Genomic DNA, 18959 nt, shown 5'->3' with positions numbered 1-18959 from the left:
TGATGAGCACGTTTCCTTTACTCTGGGACTTCTGGTCTGCTGACACATTTTGTAAAGTAGTTGGATTTCTGTGTTTTCTGTGTATTCAACTAAATAAACTAAATGACCAATAGAAAGTAATTGACTGGATGTTTGTTTGACTAATGGTGTGGAGTAATGCAGAAGAAGTAGGGTGCAGTTCAGCAACATCACCCCTAGGGGGAAGAAAACACCTTAAAAAGTAGACAGATTTTCTTTTTAATGCAGTTGTGCATTCAGAAACTACCATGACTGCATTTACACAGGCAGCCCAATTCTGATTATTTTGTCAACACTGTCTGAACTACATGATATGCCATTTATCAGACTCTTTTATCCAAAGTGATTTACAGACATGCATGCATTCACTTTACGTATGGGTGGTCCAGGGAATAAAAACCACTACCCTGGTATTACATGCACCATGCTCTACCAACAGCTAAAAAGGACACATCATTTTAAAATAAAGTCCATAAATACAATTTATTTATACATAAAAAGGTAATTTCCCCCTAAATTTCAAAAGAAAAAATTGACTACCAAGACTTATAGATTATCTAGTGATGCCATAGATTTACTTTTTGCTTTCATTTTAGTAAACTGTGATCTTCTTGTCCTTGATGGAGGTGCGCGTGGTATGGAGGTCATAGAGCTGACCCAGGGTGGTGGATGAGAGACGTAAGTCATCAGACCTGGCTGAAACAATGGATGTGTCAAGGAGTTCAGGGAGCCAAACTGTGCAGAAGCATGTGTCAAGGTAGGCCTGGGGGTTCTCTGTCCTGTTGGGCAAGGAGATCTGAACCTTGCATTGTTGGGCAGCACAGGGGTGGCTTGTGAGTGTAGCATGACTGGAATAGGTTGCCAGTGCATTTTGTGGTGGCTCTGGTTTTGGACAAAGTTAGGTGATGGAACATAAGTCTCAGGCCTGGACCCTTCCCTGTACTGAATAAGGTACTCTGGGTAAACCTGGTGCTTCCCGACCACCATAAATACAGAGGGGTTGTAGATATCATCCACACAGCTGTCATAGGAAATGGTGTGACTTCCATCTTTTGAAGGGGGGCAGAGGTAGCTGGAGTGTCCTTGCGTGTAATTTCCCACCAGCACACGACAAACAAACATGGACCTGACTCCTGACTGGCTGGTGTAGCTGTGGGAGAACTTGGCATCCTTAGAAAAGTAGCTTCCTGGAAAGAGATGGGTTAGAATTAGAACAATCACAGTGACAGTGTGACATTACAAAGACATTTGTTCTGTCAACTTTTCCACTGTATTTCCACAATGTGACGTGAAAGAATAGAAAAAAAGGTGTTGTCCAATGCCATTTCCACGTAACATAACAAATTCTTATATAAACTTAATCTATTAAATATCACACAAAATACAGAACTCACCTTGCCCATAGGGTGTTCCTTGTGTTCCACCGATCCTCCAGTCTATGTTCTGCAGGCATATAGCGTCCACGTGTTTGGAGTCTGTTCCATGGAAGAGCTGCTTCTCATTGTCCTTCCCTGCGTTTGTCTTTCTCATCACATCTCCTTGCCTTGGGAGAGGAACAACAGATTAATTTGTCAGTATCTTTATTGGCATGCCACCTCAGCATTTGCGAGTGTCTGCTCGTTTGCTACTAGAATCTAAGTACCAGTTACCATTAACATGTTACATCTGTTTGCATATGTTATAACTGCTTTGATTAATGCAGACAATATGAACATATTTCTTGGGTAGATTACATTTCTTTTGCCATGAGGAGTTGTGATTCTTACCACGAAAAGACCTCCCACAGGATCCGATTCTGCACCCTCTCAATACTCTTCACACTGAAGCCAGTCATAGTATGATGGAAAAGATCCAGAATATTCTTGTGCTCAGCTGAGGAACTCTGCAGAGCAACCCTCTAGAGAGAATGCATTTGAAAAGAACATACCTTTACCAATGTAATAGCTTTATAATGCACTGCCTTCTGACCAGATGGAAGATCTTATGAGTTAAAAAGTGATAATGAACCTTGAATCCAGTTTCAGGTACTGAAGATTTATCCCAGTGACTGGGTAAAGCTTTGGATTTCAGCAGGCAGTCATCAGAGTCTTTTTTGCTGAGGATGAGTAGAGAAAGTTAGACAGCATTATAATAAAATACAATCAGTACAGTATAATCTTATCCACCTGGCAGCTCTCTCTCCTAATTCATATCCAATAGCAAAGTGATCCCGGGGACCGAGGTTACTGTAGTCTACTCTACAAGGTCTCTTACCAAAGTGTGTTACTAGCATCATTAGTATGCCCGATTGCCTGGATGTTGCGGTAGGTGGACAATATGGATGCCACCAGTTCATTAGGTACTCCCCTCTGCTGCAGGGTGTTGAGTGGGTGGGGCTCGTAGAAGTCGTGAGACCTGCCACAGTCCACGTCTGCAGCACAGGTTCCTGTAATGTAGCGCTCACAGACGTGGAGTCTTCTGCAGCTCCCTTTGTCAGGACAATAGCCATACTCTCCACTACCTTTGTTGTATGTGAAGCAAACCTGGAGACAAATACAGACCACTCCTGATGAGGGCTTGATAAGGACATTGGATAAGTGCAAACTCTGTTTAAGTGCATCAGTCCCAATTCAAATACATCATTTTTATAGATATCCCAATTCAAAGTCCCAATTCCCAATTAAAATACATAATTTTTACACGCTCAGTTTAGTACACATACTTGGATGATAGCCTCAAGTCTGTGCATTCATCAGTAGTCAATTTGGACGTGGGGAAATACACATTGAATATACAATGCCTGTGAATCAAAAGTAAGAATCAGCTCATGTTCCCTGCTGGCGTTGCATCTTTAAGTGTGCATTCAATGTAATTGAAAAGTGGCTGACATAAACATTCGGAAAGTATTCAGACCCCTTGACTTTTTCCACATTGTGTTACGTTACAGCCTTATTCTAAAATTGATTAATTATTTTTTTCCCCTCATCAATCTACACCCAATACCCAATAATGACAAAGCAAAAACAGGTTTTTAGAAAAATACGGAAATATGTCATTTACATAATTATTCAGACCCTTTACTCAGTACATTGTTGAAGCATCTTTGGCAGCGATTACAGCATTGAGTCTTCTCCCATTCTTCTCTGCAGATCCTCTCAAGCTCTGCCAGGTTGGATCAGGAGCATCTATGCACAGCTATTTTCAAGTCTCTCTAGAGATGTTAGATCGGGTTCAAGTCCGGGCTCTGGCTGGGCCACTCAAGGACATTCAGAGGACTTGTCCCGAAGCCACCCCTGCGTTGTCTTGGCTGTGTACTTAGGGTCGTTGTCCTGTTGGAAGGTGAACCTTCGCCCCAGTCTGAGGTCCTGAGCACTCTGGAGCAGGTTTTCATCAAGGATCTCTCTGTACTTGCTCCATTCATCTTTCCCTCGATCCTGACTAGTCTCCCAGTCCCTGACACTTAAAAACATCCCCAAAGCATGATTCTGCCACCACCATGCTTCACCGTAGGGATGGTGCCAGGTTTCCTTCAGTCGTGACGCTTGGCATTCAGGCCAAATAGTTCAATCTTGGATGTCATCAGACCAGATAATCTTGTTTCTCTTGGTCTGAGAGTCCTTTAGGTGCTTTGGCTGCTTTCCAAGCAGGCTGTTATGGGCCTTTTACTGAGGAGTGGCTTCCATCTGGCTACTCTACCATAAAGGCCTGATTGGTGGAGTGCTGCAGAGATGGTTGTCCTTCTGGAAGGTTCTCCCATCTCCACAGAGGAACTCTGGAGCTCTGTCAGAGTGACCATCGGGTTCTTGGTCACCTCCCTGACCAAGGCCCTTCTTCTCTAATTGCTCAGCTTGGATGGGCGTGCAGCTCTAGGAAAAGTCTTGGTGGTTCCAAACTTCTTCCATTTAAGAATGATGGCGGCTCTCTCTCTCTAATTCCTTCCACCTCATGGCTTGGTTTTGGATCTGACATGCACTGCCAACTGTGTGACCTTATATAGACAGGTGTGTGCCTTTTCAAATCATGTCCAATCAATTGAATTTACCACAGGGGGACTCCAATCAAGTTGTAGAGACATCTCAAGGATGATCAATGGAAACAGGATGCACGTGAGCTCAATTTAGAGTCTCATAGCAAAGGGTCTGAATGCGTTTGTAAAAAAGGTATTTCTGCTTTTTCTTTTTAAATGCATTTGTAAAAATGTCTAAACTGTTTTTTCTTCGTCATTATGGGGTATTGTGTGTAGATTATTGAGGATAATTATTATATATTTTTTTTAGAATAAGGCTGTGACGTAACAAAATGTGGAAAAAGTCAAGGGGTCTGAATCCTTCCCGAATGCCTATAACGCACATACTGGGGGTAAAAGGGCGTTGTCATTCTGCAGCAGTAATGTACAAAGCTCCTTCCTGTCCAGTTCCTCCAGATAATGCTCTCTCAGGACTCTGATGTTATGCTCTGATGTCATCTCATGGCAGAGACGGCATCCTTGTCTGGAAATCACAAGAACGAGAGGCGATTTCTTATTAAGCTCTTTAAAACATATATTAGGTTTTCCTTAAATGTCAAATCTACAAACTGCCATGAACCTGTAGCAATTGACATTTATACTGTAGTGCATTACCTGTCACATTCTGTAAGACCACATGAATTTAGAACATTTCAGAAATAATAGTAGAATTAATAGAAGTAATATGACAGGTAAATAACTTCCGGAGTAAAAACAAACAGTAAAGTAAAAAAAGTTTACCTCTCATTGGATGGACATGTTCCATACAGATAAAACTTACACAGGTGTAAATTGCTGCAGCCACTACATCCATTAGCTCTGCATAACCTCATCTTCGTCTTGGCAACTATCAGTTTGTTTCCCTTAGAGACAGCCCTGGTAAACATCTCCTGATTCCCTAAAACACTTTCCAGGTCATCTTCCATCGTGCTAATGTTGGCATGTAATTCTCCCAGCTCAAAGGACCCATTATGGGCACAGAGGACCTTGTAGATCAGAGCTGTTGTATCCATGTCAGTCACCATAGGACACCTGACTGTTGGCCCTCGCAAAACTGTACATATATTGTCAAATCTGAAGTAGAACTTTGCCCTTCATTAACTACAAAACAGGTGACCAGCATGCGACAAAACCATTTCTGACTAAATGAAACTTACAGCATATGTAACCACTCCCCTATTATGAAGGTAGCCAAGTATAACAAACAGGCAATGGAACACACTAATGACAGAACACACCCTTTTAAATACGTCACATTGAACTCTGTCCCAGTGGCATGTGGAACCTTCATTTACATCACAATAGGCCTGCTAGACACACAGGAGCAGCAGTAGTGAGTCATTGATTCAGTTTAATGTCAATAAAGATGATTTTTATCCCAAAAAATGTCATTTCTGACATTGTGTTGTGGAAATTCAGTCCTGAGAGAGACTTGGTCATTTCTTCAAACAATCATCTTAATTTAATATTGATTAATTATTGCAATAATGAGACAGTCAGCACACCAGTCTTTACTGGCTGAGAGTCTGAATCATGCACAGTTCATATAGCTAATACCCAAAATGCTTGGTTCCACCCCTCCCATATAGACTGGGGGGCACCGTAAGCCACTTTGGGCTCATTCTGTCTTTATCTGCCCCTGGCGTTATCTTAACCCCCGACCCTGGCCTAATTTCCCAGGTCAGGATGTCTAAGAACCATTGAGGCCTTTGTTCCACTCCTCTCTATCCCAGTTACAACCACCCCACATCCTGTCACTGGAATGCCAGCTGTAGGTTTTATCACAAGAAAGCTAGAGTGGACACCATAAAACTCAGCATCAGCAGGACAGATATCTCACTGTTTAGGGAAATAATTGTTATATATCCAACAAATAAGGTGAATACATAATTTTTCCATCACAGGTGTTTGAAAATCTCTTAGAAAAGAGTAGACTTGTCCAAAAAACATCCAGAATCAATGGGTTTATGAGTTTAAAACACAGAAATCAAACTTGTTTCATTTACAAAATGTATGGACTGTGTCAGCAGACCTGAGTAAAGGAAACATGCTCATCAAATTACAAACGTCTGGTTCGTTGTGAACAGCTTTACTATTGTTAAGCCCCTACAGGTAAAGATACACAGCTATACTACATCTTTAATTTGCAAATGCATTATCCTTCATAATTTTAATACATTTTCTGTTTTGAAGATTTGAAGTTTGCCATCAAAACATTCTACTTACTGCTCCACCCTGACAAAGGCAAGTTATTGCAGAAGGCATTTGTTTTTTTCTTTGGTGTCCCTCCTTCGAGCTGTTGGAACACTGTACAGTGACTCAGGAGGAGATCTAGTGGTGCTTGTTGTGGTAGATAGTGGACGATAGAAGGCACCTGCCGAGGGAGAGAACACCCGAGATGGGTTGCTTGCTGAGGGGGAGAGTGTGCTTGGAGAATTGCTTGACGAGGAGGGGGAAGTGCGTGAGGGAGTTTGTGTGTAAGTGGGGGTGTATGATGAGTGAGAAAGTGTGTGGTAAGGTGTGCTCAATGAGTATGAAGGGGATAGTGGGGGAGAGGTACTGCTGGCAGAGAGAGTGTGAGTAGTAGTCGTTGAGCGGGTGTGAGCCCGAAATAGGGTGCCAGTTAAAGGGGAAAGTATGCCAGGGGGAGTGCTGGCTGAGGGAGTGAGTGTAGGAGAGGGGGTGCTGGCTGGGGTAGTGAGTGTGTGAGAGGGGGTACTGGCTGGGGTAGTGAGTGTGTGAGAGGGGGTACTGGCTGGGGTAATGAGTGTAGGAGAGGGGGTACTGGCTGAGGTAGTGAGTGTAGGAGAGGGGGTACTGGCTGGGGTAGTGAGCATACGGGAGGGGGTGCTGGCTGGGGTAGTGGGCGTACGAGGGGGGGTGCTGGCTGGGGTAGTGAGTGTAGGAGAGGGGGTACTGGCTGGGGTAGTGAGCGTACGAGAGGGGGTACTGGCTGGGGTAGTGAGCTTACGAGAGGGGGTGCTGGCTGGGGTAGTGGGCGTACGAGAGGGGGTGCTGGCTGGGGTAGTGAGTGTGCGAGAGAGGTTTGCAAATGAGGGATTGAAATCTGAGCCTAGGGTGGTATCCACCAATTGAGAACTTGGGGCTGGCTTCATGGGAGATTGACTGAATATCAATGGGGCTTGGCCAGGTTTTGGGCAAGACTCATGGACTAAACACGAAGTGGGACGAGAATCGGTTGGATTAGAGGAAGTAGTGGCTGCAGTTTTAGATGGACTCAAAGTGGATGGAACACTCTTCGATGGGGTAGCAGCAGCTGTGGCTTGAATCCGGTTGGATGTTGGGGTTAAGGAAGTGGATTGGATAGAGACAGTCTTGGGTGGAGCTGGAGCCAAAGAGGACAAGTGCATGACGCCATCATCGTATTTGATGAGGAACTCGGGGTACACCTGGTGCTTTTCAAAAACCACATATATGGATGGGTTCAGGACATTGTCCACACAGCTGTCATAGAGAGTCGGGCTTCCCTCGCCTTTTGGAGGGGGGCGACGGAGGTCCGAGTTCCCCCGTGTGTAGTCGCCAACAAGCACCCGACAAGCAAACATGGATCTCAATCCTGAGTCGCTGGTGTAGCTGTGTGAGTACTTGGCATCCCTAGCAAAGTAACTCCCTTAAACAAACAGAGAAGATTATCAGTAAAACAAAATGACTATAATGAGATCATGACTGCTTCTAAAATCTGACTACACTTCTGACAGTTGGTTAACAAGCGGTACCTTCGCCATACACAGTTCCATTGGTTCCACACAGCCTCCAGTCGAAGTTATCTCTGCAAATGGCGTCTACGTGTTTTGGGTCCGTTCCGTGGAAGAGATGTAGCTCCTTGCTGTTTTTACCTCCATTGTTTTTCTTCATTAAATCTCTTTTCCTGAGAAAGAGGAAATTACCATTAGCTGCTGTTAAGACTTATATTTTTGGACGGTTATTCCCTATTGAAATTTGGCCTCTATGTACCGTCTGTAAGGCCAGAGGTCACCTTAAAGCAGCTCTCAGTAACTGGTATCTGGGCCCCTGAGACATAAATTCGGCCATGGGTGTCTTTAAGCGATTCAGATGTTTCAAATGTATAGTCTATTCAACCCCAAGGTCTCTGCCCTGATTTAATGCTTTGGCACGTGGCACAGAAAGGTGAAACAGCAAACAGATAAGGCAAGAGTATTTAGGTCAGCTCTCCCCTCTGGAGGGGGAGAGATTTAATGTGGACTTCTTAGAGAAACATGTCTGTCTTCTCATATACATATGTCTGTATAGGTCTCTCTTTGTCTACTAAACCTTTAAATATAGGAGCTGTTCACCTTATATTTTGTATATAGCATTTCTACACACCTTGACCAGATTTTCAATTCTTAACACTGCTTATCCATAATCACATTCAAGCCAGGGTTTACTTAGCATTTTGGAAGTAACATGCTAGGATTGTGTGTGAGAGTTGATGTAAACATACCACTGGAAGACTTCCCAGAGGTCCCTGTTTTGGACCCTCTCGATGCTGGTGATTTGGAAGCCCCTCGTGGTGTTGTTGAAAAGTCTCTGGACCTTCTGATAGTCCCTGTCAGAACTCAGAAGAGTGACTGTCTGCAGGAGGGGAAAACACAAAATAGTTGTCACTGCTAAAACCAAATGAAAAGCAATTTTAAACAGTAGATTTCCCTGCAAGCCAAATCAGTAGAATCTCATGTAAACAAGCAGTGGTGGAAAATGTATCCAATTCTCATACTTGTGTAAATGTACTTTAATAGAGAATGACTCAAGTAAAAGTCACCAAGTAAAATACTACATACTAAGTATTAAAAGTAAATGTAATTGTCAAAATATATTTAAGTATGAAAATAATAATTTAAAGTTCCTTATACAGTGCCTTCGGAAAGTATTCAGACCTTGACTTTTTCCACATTTTGTTACGTTAGACAATATTCTAAAATGTATAAAATATTTTTTTTCCTCAGCAAGTACACACAATAACAAAGTGAAAATTGTTTTTTACAAATGTTTGCACATTTATTAAAAAGAAAAATACCTTATTTACATAAGTATTCAGACCCTTTGCTATGACACTCGTAATTGAGCTCAGGTGCATCCGGTTTCCATTGATCATCCTTAAAATGTTTCTACAACTTGATTGGAGCCCACCTGTGGTAAATTCAATTGATGGACATGATTTGGAAAGGCACACACCGGTCTAAAAAACATCCCACAGTTGACAGTGCATGTCAGAGTAAAAGCCAAGCCATGAGGTTGAAGGAATTGTCCATAGAGCTCCGAGACAGGATCGTGTCGAGGCACAGATCTGGGCAAGGGTACCAAAAAATGCCTGCAGCATTGAAGGTCCCTAATAACACAGTGGCCTCCATCATTCTTAAATGGAAGAAGTTTGGAACCACCAACACTCTTCCTAGGGCTGGCCGCCCGGCCAAACGGAAAAAGGCCTTGGTCAGGGAGGTGACCAAGAACCCAATGGTCACTCTGACAGAGCTCTAGAGTTCCTCTGTGAAGATGGGAGAAACTTCCAGAAGGACAACCATCTCTGCAGCACTCCACCAATCAGGCCTTTGTGGTAGAGTGGCCAGACGGAAGCTACTCCTCAGTAAAAGGCACATGACGGTGAAACAAGATTATCTGGTCTGATGAAACCAAGATTGAACTCTTTGGCCTGAATGCCAAACATCACGTATGGAAGAAACCTGGCACCATCCCTACAGTGAAGCATGGTGGTGCCAACATCATGCTGTGGGGATGTTTTTCAGCGGCAGGGACTGGGAGACTATTCAGGATCAAGGGCAAGATGAATGGAGCAAAGTACAGAGAGATCCTTGATGAAAACCTGCTCCAGAGCGCTCAGAACCTCAGACTGGGGTGAAGGTTCACCTTCCAACAGGACAAGGACCCGAAGCACACAGCCAAGACAATGCAGGAGTGGCTTCGGGACAAGTCTCTGAATGTCCTTGAGTGGACCAGCCAGAGCCTGGACTTGAACCCGATCTAACATCTCTGGAGAGACCTGAAAATAACTGTGTAGTAATGCTTCCCATCCAACCTGGCAGAGCTTGAGAGGATCTGCAGAGAAGAATGGGAGAAAGTCCCCAAATACTGGTGTGCCAAGCTTGTAACGTCCTACCCAAGAAGACTTGAGGCTGTAATCACTGCCAAAGGTGCTTCAACAAAGTACTGAGTAAAGGGTCTGAATACTTATGTAAAATGTGATATTTCCATAAAAAAAAAAAAATTGCAAACATTTCTAAAAACCTGTTTTTGCTTTGACATTATGGGCTATTGTGTGTAGATTGAGAAAAAAATATATATTTTAGAATAAGGATGTAACATAAAATGTGGAAAAAGTCAAGGGGTCTGAATATTTTCTGAAGGCACCGTATAGAGCAAACCAGACGGCATAATTTTGTTTTTTAAATGTATGGATAGCCAGGGGCACACTCCAACACTCAGAAATAATTTACAAACAAAGCATGTGTTTAGTGAGTCAGCCAGATCAGAGGCAGTAAGGATGACCAGGGATGTTCTCTTGATAGGTGTGTGAATTAGACCATTTTCCTGACCTGCTAAGCATTCCAAATCTAAAGAGTACTTTTGGGTGTCAGGGAAAATGTATGGACTAAAAAAGTACATAATTTTCTTTAGGAATGTAGTAAAGTAAAAGTGGTCAAAAATATAAATAGTAAAGTACTTTACGCCACTGTAAACAAGTTACCCTGTATCCAATGTCAGGTATCGCAGACTTGTCCCAAAATCCAGGAACAGCTCTGAAATTCTGAGAGGGGTTGCGTGGTCCATTTCGCCTGAAAATATATATGAAAAAGAACCTTGATATACAACACAAAGAAAAAAAGTAGTTCATTTGAAAATCTCTTAGTTCTCAACTTAAATACTCAATGGAAAATAAATCCCTCTTGTTTGCGATACAAAACAACACCACGTCTTATGGTCTTTACTGTTCGGTTCTAAATAACCCAAGAAAAAATTAACGGACAACTATAAAAGCTCAAACCAAGTTTATTCAACCAAAGGGTCAGACAGCTGAACAGACCAACCATTCACACAAGCACTGGTATTTAACCCTTTCTCCTATGCCGAGTCTGTCAGCAATCAAGAGTGTCTATTAGGTAAATATAGAAATGGCTCTATTCAGAACATATACCCATTCTCAGTCCATTCCCATTCAAACATTACCTGCTTCTTGCAGCTTGTGCGTCCACAGTTGAAACAAAGACAGGACGTCGTCTGACCATCCTTATAGTACCAAATCTTTCGTTATATTGCGTCATGTCTGTAATTACAATAATAACCATTTGAACCAGCATCCTTACAGTTACCGTTCAACATCTCTGACATCTAGTCTACCTGCTGCCGATTTTAGTACTAGAATTTGAGGCGTATAAGAGTAGCCTTTTTGACTAACTAACTTGTGCAAAGCGCTTATAACTCAAATATATTATTATTATTACAGTAGGATGTTTTTCAAGAGTTTGAAATGTGTTACCTCTGAAACTCAGCTCATAAGACTGCTGGCCTGCAGTGAACTTCACCACAGCACTTTGATCCTCCTGGAACCTTTTCTCAAGGTCTTCACTGGTGATGGATGACAATCTGTGCATCTCTTTCTGTGATTTATAGAAAAATAACAGTTTACTATCTCTATTATTGTCCTCGTAACACATCAGCCTGTTTGAGTGTTTTACACCACTTACGATGGATGCGTACTGGACCCATTTGCCGTACTCGTCCTCCCAGAACCACGCCCACTCTGTGGTGAGTACGAATGTGGGCTCGGTCACAGAGGAAACTGTGGAGAGACGGCGAACTTCACTGAATCCAAGGCTCATGGAGTCGAAATCCACACAGTCTGATCCCTCACTGTGAAGGCATAAGAAAATGTCAAATGGAATATATATATATATATATATATTGTACCTTATTCACAGTTTGACATACTTTTGCTAGTTAAAGGTAGACTCAGGGAAATGACGTTGCCACGAGCAGCACCGCAGATATTGAGATGAGTGAGATGCAAGACAGACACACACAGTACTAAATCTGCACGGGTTAGCTTCACGCTGTTACAATGTGGAAGCCAAGGGACCAAAACATCGGGGAAGTTGAGTCTCGCGCTTCAACCCACTATGCTGTTCACTTTCTGCATCTATGTAATATCGCTGAGTCTACCTTTAAGTATGACATAACATACTATACCTGTGTATCTTAGAAGGGTCACAGAAGTCTCTCTCAATCACTTCATTTTCTGGCAGAGCTGACCAAGTCTGTCCATCTTTCACTTCCCACTTGTAGGGCATTTTGAAGTGGACTCTCCAGCATTTCTCTGAAAGTCATTAGTTTGCAGTGAGATGTGATATGTTGCTGAGTATCATTGTTGCACCTGGGTAACAGCCTGATTTGTCCCTGAATTGTGGTTTCACAGGGTTTGTATTGTGTATCTACTGACAACCTTGAAAGTTATAGATAAACTCATATCCTCATATGATCACTCGGCTACACATGCCTCTCTCTAATGCCAATATGCCTTGTCTACTGCGGTTTTGGTTAGTTCTTATTGTTTTATTTCACTGTAGAGCCCCCAGTCCCACTCAACATGCCTTAGATAGCTCTTTTGTCCCACCCCCCACACATGCGGAGACCTCATCTGGCTTAACTTGTGCCTCCAGAGACACAACCTCTCTCATCGTCATTCAATGCCTAGGTTTACCTCCACTGTACTCGCATCCTACCATACCCTTGTCTGTACATTATGCCCTGAATCTATTCTACCACGCCCAGAAATCTGCTCCTTTTATTCTCTGTCCCCAACGCACTAGACGACCAGTACGTGTACCCTTATCCTACTCCTCCTCTGTTCCTATGGTGATGTAGAGGTTAACCCATGCTCTGTGGCCCCCAGCACTACACCTATTCCCCAGGCGCTCTCATTTGTTGACTTCTGTAACCGTAAAAGCCTTGGTTTCATGCATGTTAACATCAGAAGCCTCCTCCCTAAATTTGTTTTATTCCCTGCTTTAGCACACTCCGCCAGCCCTGATGTCCTAGCTGTGTCTGAATCCTGGCTTAGGAAGGCCACCAAAAATTCTGAAATTTCCATCCCCAACTACATCATTTTCCGACTAGAACTGCCAAAGGGGGCAGAGTTCTGCAGAGTTCTGTCATACTATCCAGGTCTGTGCCCAAACAGAGCTTCTACTTTTAAAAATTCACCTTTCCAGAAATGTCTCTCACTGTTGCCGCTTGTTATAGACCCCCCCAGCTGTGCTCTGGACACCATATGTGAATGAATTGCCCCCCATTTATCTTCAGAGTTCATACTGTTAGGTGACCTAACACCCTGACCGTTCTACAATCTAAGCTAGATGCCCTTAATCTCACGCAAATTATCAAGGAACCTACCAGGTACAACCCTAAATCCATAAACATTGGAACCCTCATAGATATCATCCTGACCAACTTGCCCTCTAAATACGCCTCTGCTGTCTTCAACCAGGATCTCAGCGATCACTGCCTCCGTCCGTTATGGGTCCGCGGTCAAACAACCACCCCTTATCATTGTCAAACGCTCCCGAAAACACTTCTGCGAGCTGGCCTTTCTAATCGACCTGGCCCAGGTATCCTGGAAGGATATTGATCTCATCCCATCAGTAGAGGATGCCTGGTTGTTCTCTAAAAGTGCTTTCCTCACCATCTTAAATAATCATGCCCCGTTCAAAAAATGTAGAACTAAGCACAGATATAGCCCTTGGTTCACTCCAGACTTGACTGCCCTTGACCAGCACAAAAACATCCTGTGGCGTAATGCATTAGCATCAAACAACCCCCGCGATATGCAACTTTTCAGGGAAGTCAAGAACCAATATAAACAGTCAGATAGGAAAGCTAAGGCTAGCTTTTTCAAACAGAAATGTGCATCCTGTAGCACTAATTCCAAAAAGTTTTGGGACACTGTAAAGTCCATGGAGAATAAGAGCACCTCCTCCCAGCAGCCCACTGCACTGAGGCTAGGAAATACTGTCACCACCGATAAATCTACGATCCTCGAGAATTTCAATAAGCATTTTTCTACAGCTGGCCATGCTTTCCACCTGGCTACCCCTAACCCGGCAAACCCCCCCCCCCCCCCCCCCCCCAGCAGCAACTTGCCCAAGCCCCCCCTGCTTCTCCTTCACCCAAATCCAGATAGCTGATGTTTTGAAAGAGCTGCAAAATCTGGATCCCTACAAATCAGCTGAGCTAGACAATCTGGACCATCTCTAAAATGATCTGCCGAAATTGTTGCAACCCCTATTACTAACCTGTTCAACCGCTCTTTCGTATTGTCTGAGATCCCCACAGATTGGAAAGCTGCCGTGGTCATCTCCCTCTTCAAAGCGGGAGACACTCTAGACCCAAACTGTTATAGACCTATATCCATCCTGCCCTGCCTTTCTAAAGTCTTCAAAAGCCAAGTTAATAAACAGACCTCTGACCATTTCGAATCCGACCGTACCTTCTCCGCTGTGCAATCCGGTTTCCGAGCTGGTCACGGGTGCACCTCAGCCACGCTCAAGGTCCTAAATGATATCATAACCGCCATCGATAAAAGACAGTACTGTGCAGCCGTCTTCCTCGACCTGGCCAAGGCTTTCGACTCTGTCAATCACCACATTCTTATCGGCAGACTCAATAGCCTTGGTTTCTCTAATGACTGCCTCGCCTGGTTCACCAACTACTTCTCAGATAGAGTTTAGTGTGTCAAATTCAATTCTCGGGCCAACTTTTTTCTCTGTATATTTAAATGATGTCGCTCTTGCTGCTGGTTATTCTCTGATCCACCTCTACGCAGACGACACCATTCTGTATACATCTGGCCCTTCTTTGGACACTGTTAACAAACCTCCAAACGAGCTTCAATGCCATACAACACTCCTTCCGTGGCCTCCAACTGCTCTTAAATGCTAGTAAAACTAAACACGTGCTCTTCAACCGATTGCTGCCCACACCCGCCCGCCCGACTAGCATCACCACTCTGGACGTTCTGACTTAGAATATGTGGACAACTACAAATACCTAGGTGTCTGGTTAGACTGTAAACTCTCCTTCCAGACTCACATTAAGCATCTCCAATCCAAAATGAAATCTAGAATCGGCTTCCTCTTTCGCAACAAAGCCTCCTTCACTCATGCTGCCAAACATACCCTTGTAAAACTGACTATCCTGCCGATCCTCGACTTTAGCGATGCCATTTACAAAATAGCCTCCAACACTCTACTCAGCAAATTGGATGTAATCTATAACAGTGCCATCCGTTTTGTCACCAAAGCCCCATATACTACCCACTACTGCGACTTGTATGCTCTCGTTGGCTGGCCCTCACTACATATCCGTCGACAAACCCACTGGCTCCAGGTCATCTATAAGTCTTGCTAGGTAAAGCCCAGCCTTATCTCAGCTCACTGGTCACCATAGCAACACCCACCCGTAGGTATATTTCACTGGTCATCCCCAAAGCCAACACCCACTTTGGCCTTTCCTTCCAGTTCTCTGCTGTCAATGACTGGAACGAATTGCAAAAAAATAAAAAAAATAAACTGAAGCTGGAGACTTATATCTCCCCCTCTAACTTTAAGCATCAGCTGTCAGAGCAGCTTACCAATCACTGTACCTGTACACAGCCCATCTGTAAATAGCACACCCAACTACCCTCATCCCCATATTGTTATATTTTGTTGTTGCTCTTTTGCACCCCAGTATCTCTACTTGCACGTCATCATCTGCACATCTATCACTCCAGTGTTAATGCTGAATTGTAATTATTTCGCCACTATGGCCTAATTATTGCATTACCTCCCTAAATCTGACTACATTTGCACACTGTACATAGATTTTTCTATTGTGTTAATGACTGTACGTTTGTTTATCCCATGTGTAACTCTGTGTTGTTGTTTTTCTCGCACTGCTTGGCTTTATCTTGGCCAAGTCGTAGTTGTAAATGAGATCTTATTCTCAACTGGCCTATCTGCTGAAATATTTAAAAAATAATAATAATATCCGGCCGGCTGCCATAGCTTCTGCCTGAGTAAAAACAGGGCAAAGCCCTTGTCGGCGTTTTGCCAAAGCAAATCCTCCAGACACTGCCTCCACACACAATATCTTTCTCGTTAAATGTACCTCCTTGTTTGCAGTCCCCCTTGACAAAGAACAGGCAGATCTCATTCCTCACTGTAAACAAACAACAAATAAACACACATTTAGTTAAATGAAATCAAAGTTGGCAACAGGGTTGGGATCAATCCCATTTCAATTCAGAAAGTAAACCAAATTCCAATTCTACATTTTCCTAACTAGCTAGGTTTCCATCCAAACTATATGCATATTTTTCCACCTGAGACGTGTTTCCATCAAATTGAACTGTTGTGGATAAAAGGCTGTGCATGATGACATAGTGCACATAAAAATTACTTTTGTGGTTGAATTCCCATGTACCAAATATATTTTGGGCCGTTAAATAGCTTATGTGCCCAAATACAGTGTGGGTATGGCTTACATGATGAGATTATTATGGACAAAAGAGCAAGATCACTTTTATTTGTCGAATGGCAGCCAAGCATTGATGATCATGTCACCAGAATAAAACCCTCAATGTTTATTGGAAAGGAGCATCAAGCGCATCATCTTGCACTTTAATATTATATCAATATTTTTGAATAAAATGTTTTCCACCACCATTTCTCACATAATTAATTTTACAGACCAAAAAATCCCACCTATTTTGTTTGGTCGACATTAAGTTTACCCAGAAATGTTCTGTTTCAGGCCCGTCATTAAACATTTTATCCAATATGTACTTTACTTGCATAAAAAGGTTGGATGAAAACCTGGTTATTGAAGAGAATTGGAATGTTAGTGTTCTTCCTGAATTGACTGGTCTGGAATTGAAATGTAATTGACACCAACCCTGGATGGCAAGCAAGTCCATCGAGGAATACTTCCAAGTAACTATAGAAGTTAAATATAGTGACTGTTCTGAAACATTATTCCCCAATGAACACAACTCTGCTGTTTGCTCCTGCAGCCGTCTACCTGTATTTCTCTGAGGACAGCTCTGGGGCCTGTTGACGGAAGCAGCACTGCCGGCACCTTCACTCTTCATGGCCTGGATGTTCCGGTAGGTGGACAACATGGACACCATTAGATCGTTAGGCACTCCCCTCTGCTGCAGAGTCCTTTGTGGGTGGGGTTCGAAGAAGTCATGACACCTGTTGCAGTCGGCTCCCGAGGAACAGGTTCCTCTGATGTACCTGTCACACACATGAAGTCTTGTACACCCCTCCTGATCCGGGCAGTTGCCATAAGGCCCGGCGCCTTTGTTATAAGAGCTGCACACCTGAAAAAGTGAGTGAAAAGGCTTTTAAAATACTTGTTTACCATACCATTGTTGTATAAATGCAAGAAAGCATGAGATGAACGAGCTAGTCAAAATATGCAGACATCTTCATCAGTCATACAACACACACCATCCACTAATCCACATCAGCAGTTAGAGACAAATATAAAATATAATAAAAAAAATATGAACAAATATGAAAAATAAAATACTATAAAAACAAAAACGAGGAGAACGGTTGGTTACCGGTGGAAGGAGAGAGTTGTCATTTTGTAACAACAACTGCCGGATTTCTTGTCTACTCAGCGTCTCAAGTTTATACTCTCTTAAAACTCTGGAGTTGTGTTCAGAGTTCAGGTCATGACCGAAGCGGCATGTCCGTCTGAAGTCAAAGTAGCAAAAAAACAGGTCAATAATAATACAAATTACTATTCAGTTTGCAGAACAAATTTAACTAACTAAACCCCATAGAATTATATACAGTTCATGCTGTAGTCCTGGGCTGAAATATCTTAAAATGTGAAAAACTAAATAGACAACGACCGTATTTGTAATGAGACATTTATTCACACCATATCACTGGAGGAAATTCAATGAATATGTAAGAATTCATTTGTAGGCAGTTTAACGTAACACTTCCGGTCCAACATAGCGTATGGCTGCATAATAATAATACAAACAAATTATGCTTACCTTCCCCTACTATTCTTACAGTCCCCAAATAAATAAAATTTACACAGGTGTAAATCATTGCAGCCATCACATTGCTGAGCCTTGCAGCGTCTAACCTTAGTTTTCGCAATAATGCGTTTGTTTCCATTGCACAACGCGACAGAAAATTCCTCGTTTTCATCAAGGGCACAGATAACATCTTCCCCGCACCCAATATCTGCCAGATCCGCATAATCTAGTGCTCCCTGGTGATAGCAAATTACTTTTAATAAATATTGCTGATCCATCTCGCAATGACTTGCACAACTGTTGTGCCTGGTCCAGGACAGGCTACCGCCACACCACAGAGTTTCTAAACCAGAGGCGCTACATCGCGAGACTAAAGGGAACGCTTGTGAAACAGACCAAGCAGACCAGGCCGGGGTTTGAAGTGAAATATGCTTCCTTAGTTCTTCATTTTCTCTAAATCTAAAGGCACAACCTATACTCGAGCCAATGCCGTAAGTAGTTGAATATGTTATTACTCAGAACTCGTGAAAGTGACAAACTGACACGTTTTAATTTTCGTCAAAAACAACTTTATATCGAAGGAGTGCCTTTGAGTTGACGGCCTGTACATGCGCAGTTAGGCGTGAAACGACCGGATGACGTATTTTTGCGCATGAGTTTAGCTAGCCAACGTCGCCATGACATCGCATACAAGCGTGATCTGGGATTTCTATTGGAGAAGAGGTTTTTGCCTATCTTCATACTGAACTGTCTTTGGCTACACCCTTGCTTACTCATTTGTGACGAAAGAAAAACGAAACTAAGGCAAAGGCCAAAGGGGACACACACGCACACACAATTAATTGTATAAATTGGATTACCCCAGAGCCATATATGGAT

The 18959-nt window shown here is 43.0% G+C and overlaps 2 protein-coding genes across 3 annotated transcripts; both read right to left on the bottom strand.

Annotated features, from left to right (window-relative positions):
- Positions 1-221: 221 nt before the first annotated feature.
- LOC120032147 (protein mono-ADP-ribosyltransferase PARP12-like) lies at positions 222-5134 on the bottom strand. Of its 2 annotated transcripts, XM_038978110.1 has the most exons (7): positions 4745-5134; positions 4352-4487; positions 2272-2540; positions 2026-2113; positions 1785-1915; positions 1413-1561; positions 222-1205 (listed from the first exon to the last, which is right to left on the bottom strand). In XM_038978110.1, the coding sequence occupies exons 1-7, from the start codon at positions 5026-5028 to the stop codon at positions 565-567; spliced, it is 1698 nt and encodes a 565-aa protein (XP_038834038.1). In that variant the 5' UTR covers positions 5029-5134; the 3' UTR covers positions 222-564. The 2 variants fall into 2 exon arrangements, with proteins under 2 accessions (XP_038834038.1, XP_038834039.1); XM_038978111.1 differs by lacking the exons at positions 4352-4487; positions 4745-5134 and adding an exon at positions 2720-2919.
- A 204-nt stretch (positions 5135-5338) lies between these two features.
- LOC120032146 (protein mono-ADP-ribosyltransferase PARP12-like) lies at positions 5339-18695 on the bottom strand. Its single transcript, XM_038978109.1, has 12 exons — positions 18093-18695; positions 17646-17781; positions 17096-17399; positions 16184-16234; positions 12227-12353; positions 11725-11890; positions 11517-11637; positions 11207-11303; positions 10728-10815; positions 8469-8599; positions 7741-7892; positions 5339-7634 (listed from the first exon to the last, which is right to left on the bottom strand). Exons 1-12 carry the CDS (start codon positions 18356-18358, stop codon positions 6253-6255), a joined length of 3021 nt encoding a protein of 1006 aa, XP_038834037.1. The 5' UTR covers positions 18359-18695; the 3' UTR covers positions 5339-6252.
- Positions 18696-18959: the final 264 nt, after the last annotated feature.

This window comes from Salvelinus namaycush, chromosome 38 (genome assembly GCF_016432855.1).
Source record: "Salvelinus namaycush isolate Seneca chromosome 38, SaNama_1.0, whole genome shotgun sequence".
NCBI classification, from domain to species: Eukaryota; Metazoa; Chordata; class Actinopteri; order Salmoniformes; family Salmonidae; genus Salvelinus; species Salvelinus namaycush.
Note: the sequence above shows the minus strand (reverse complement) of the source record. Positions and strands in the feature narration are given on the sequence as shown.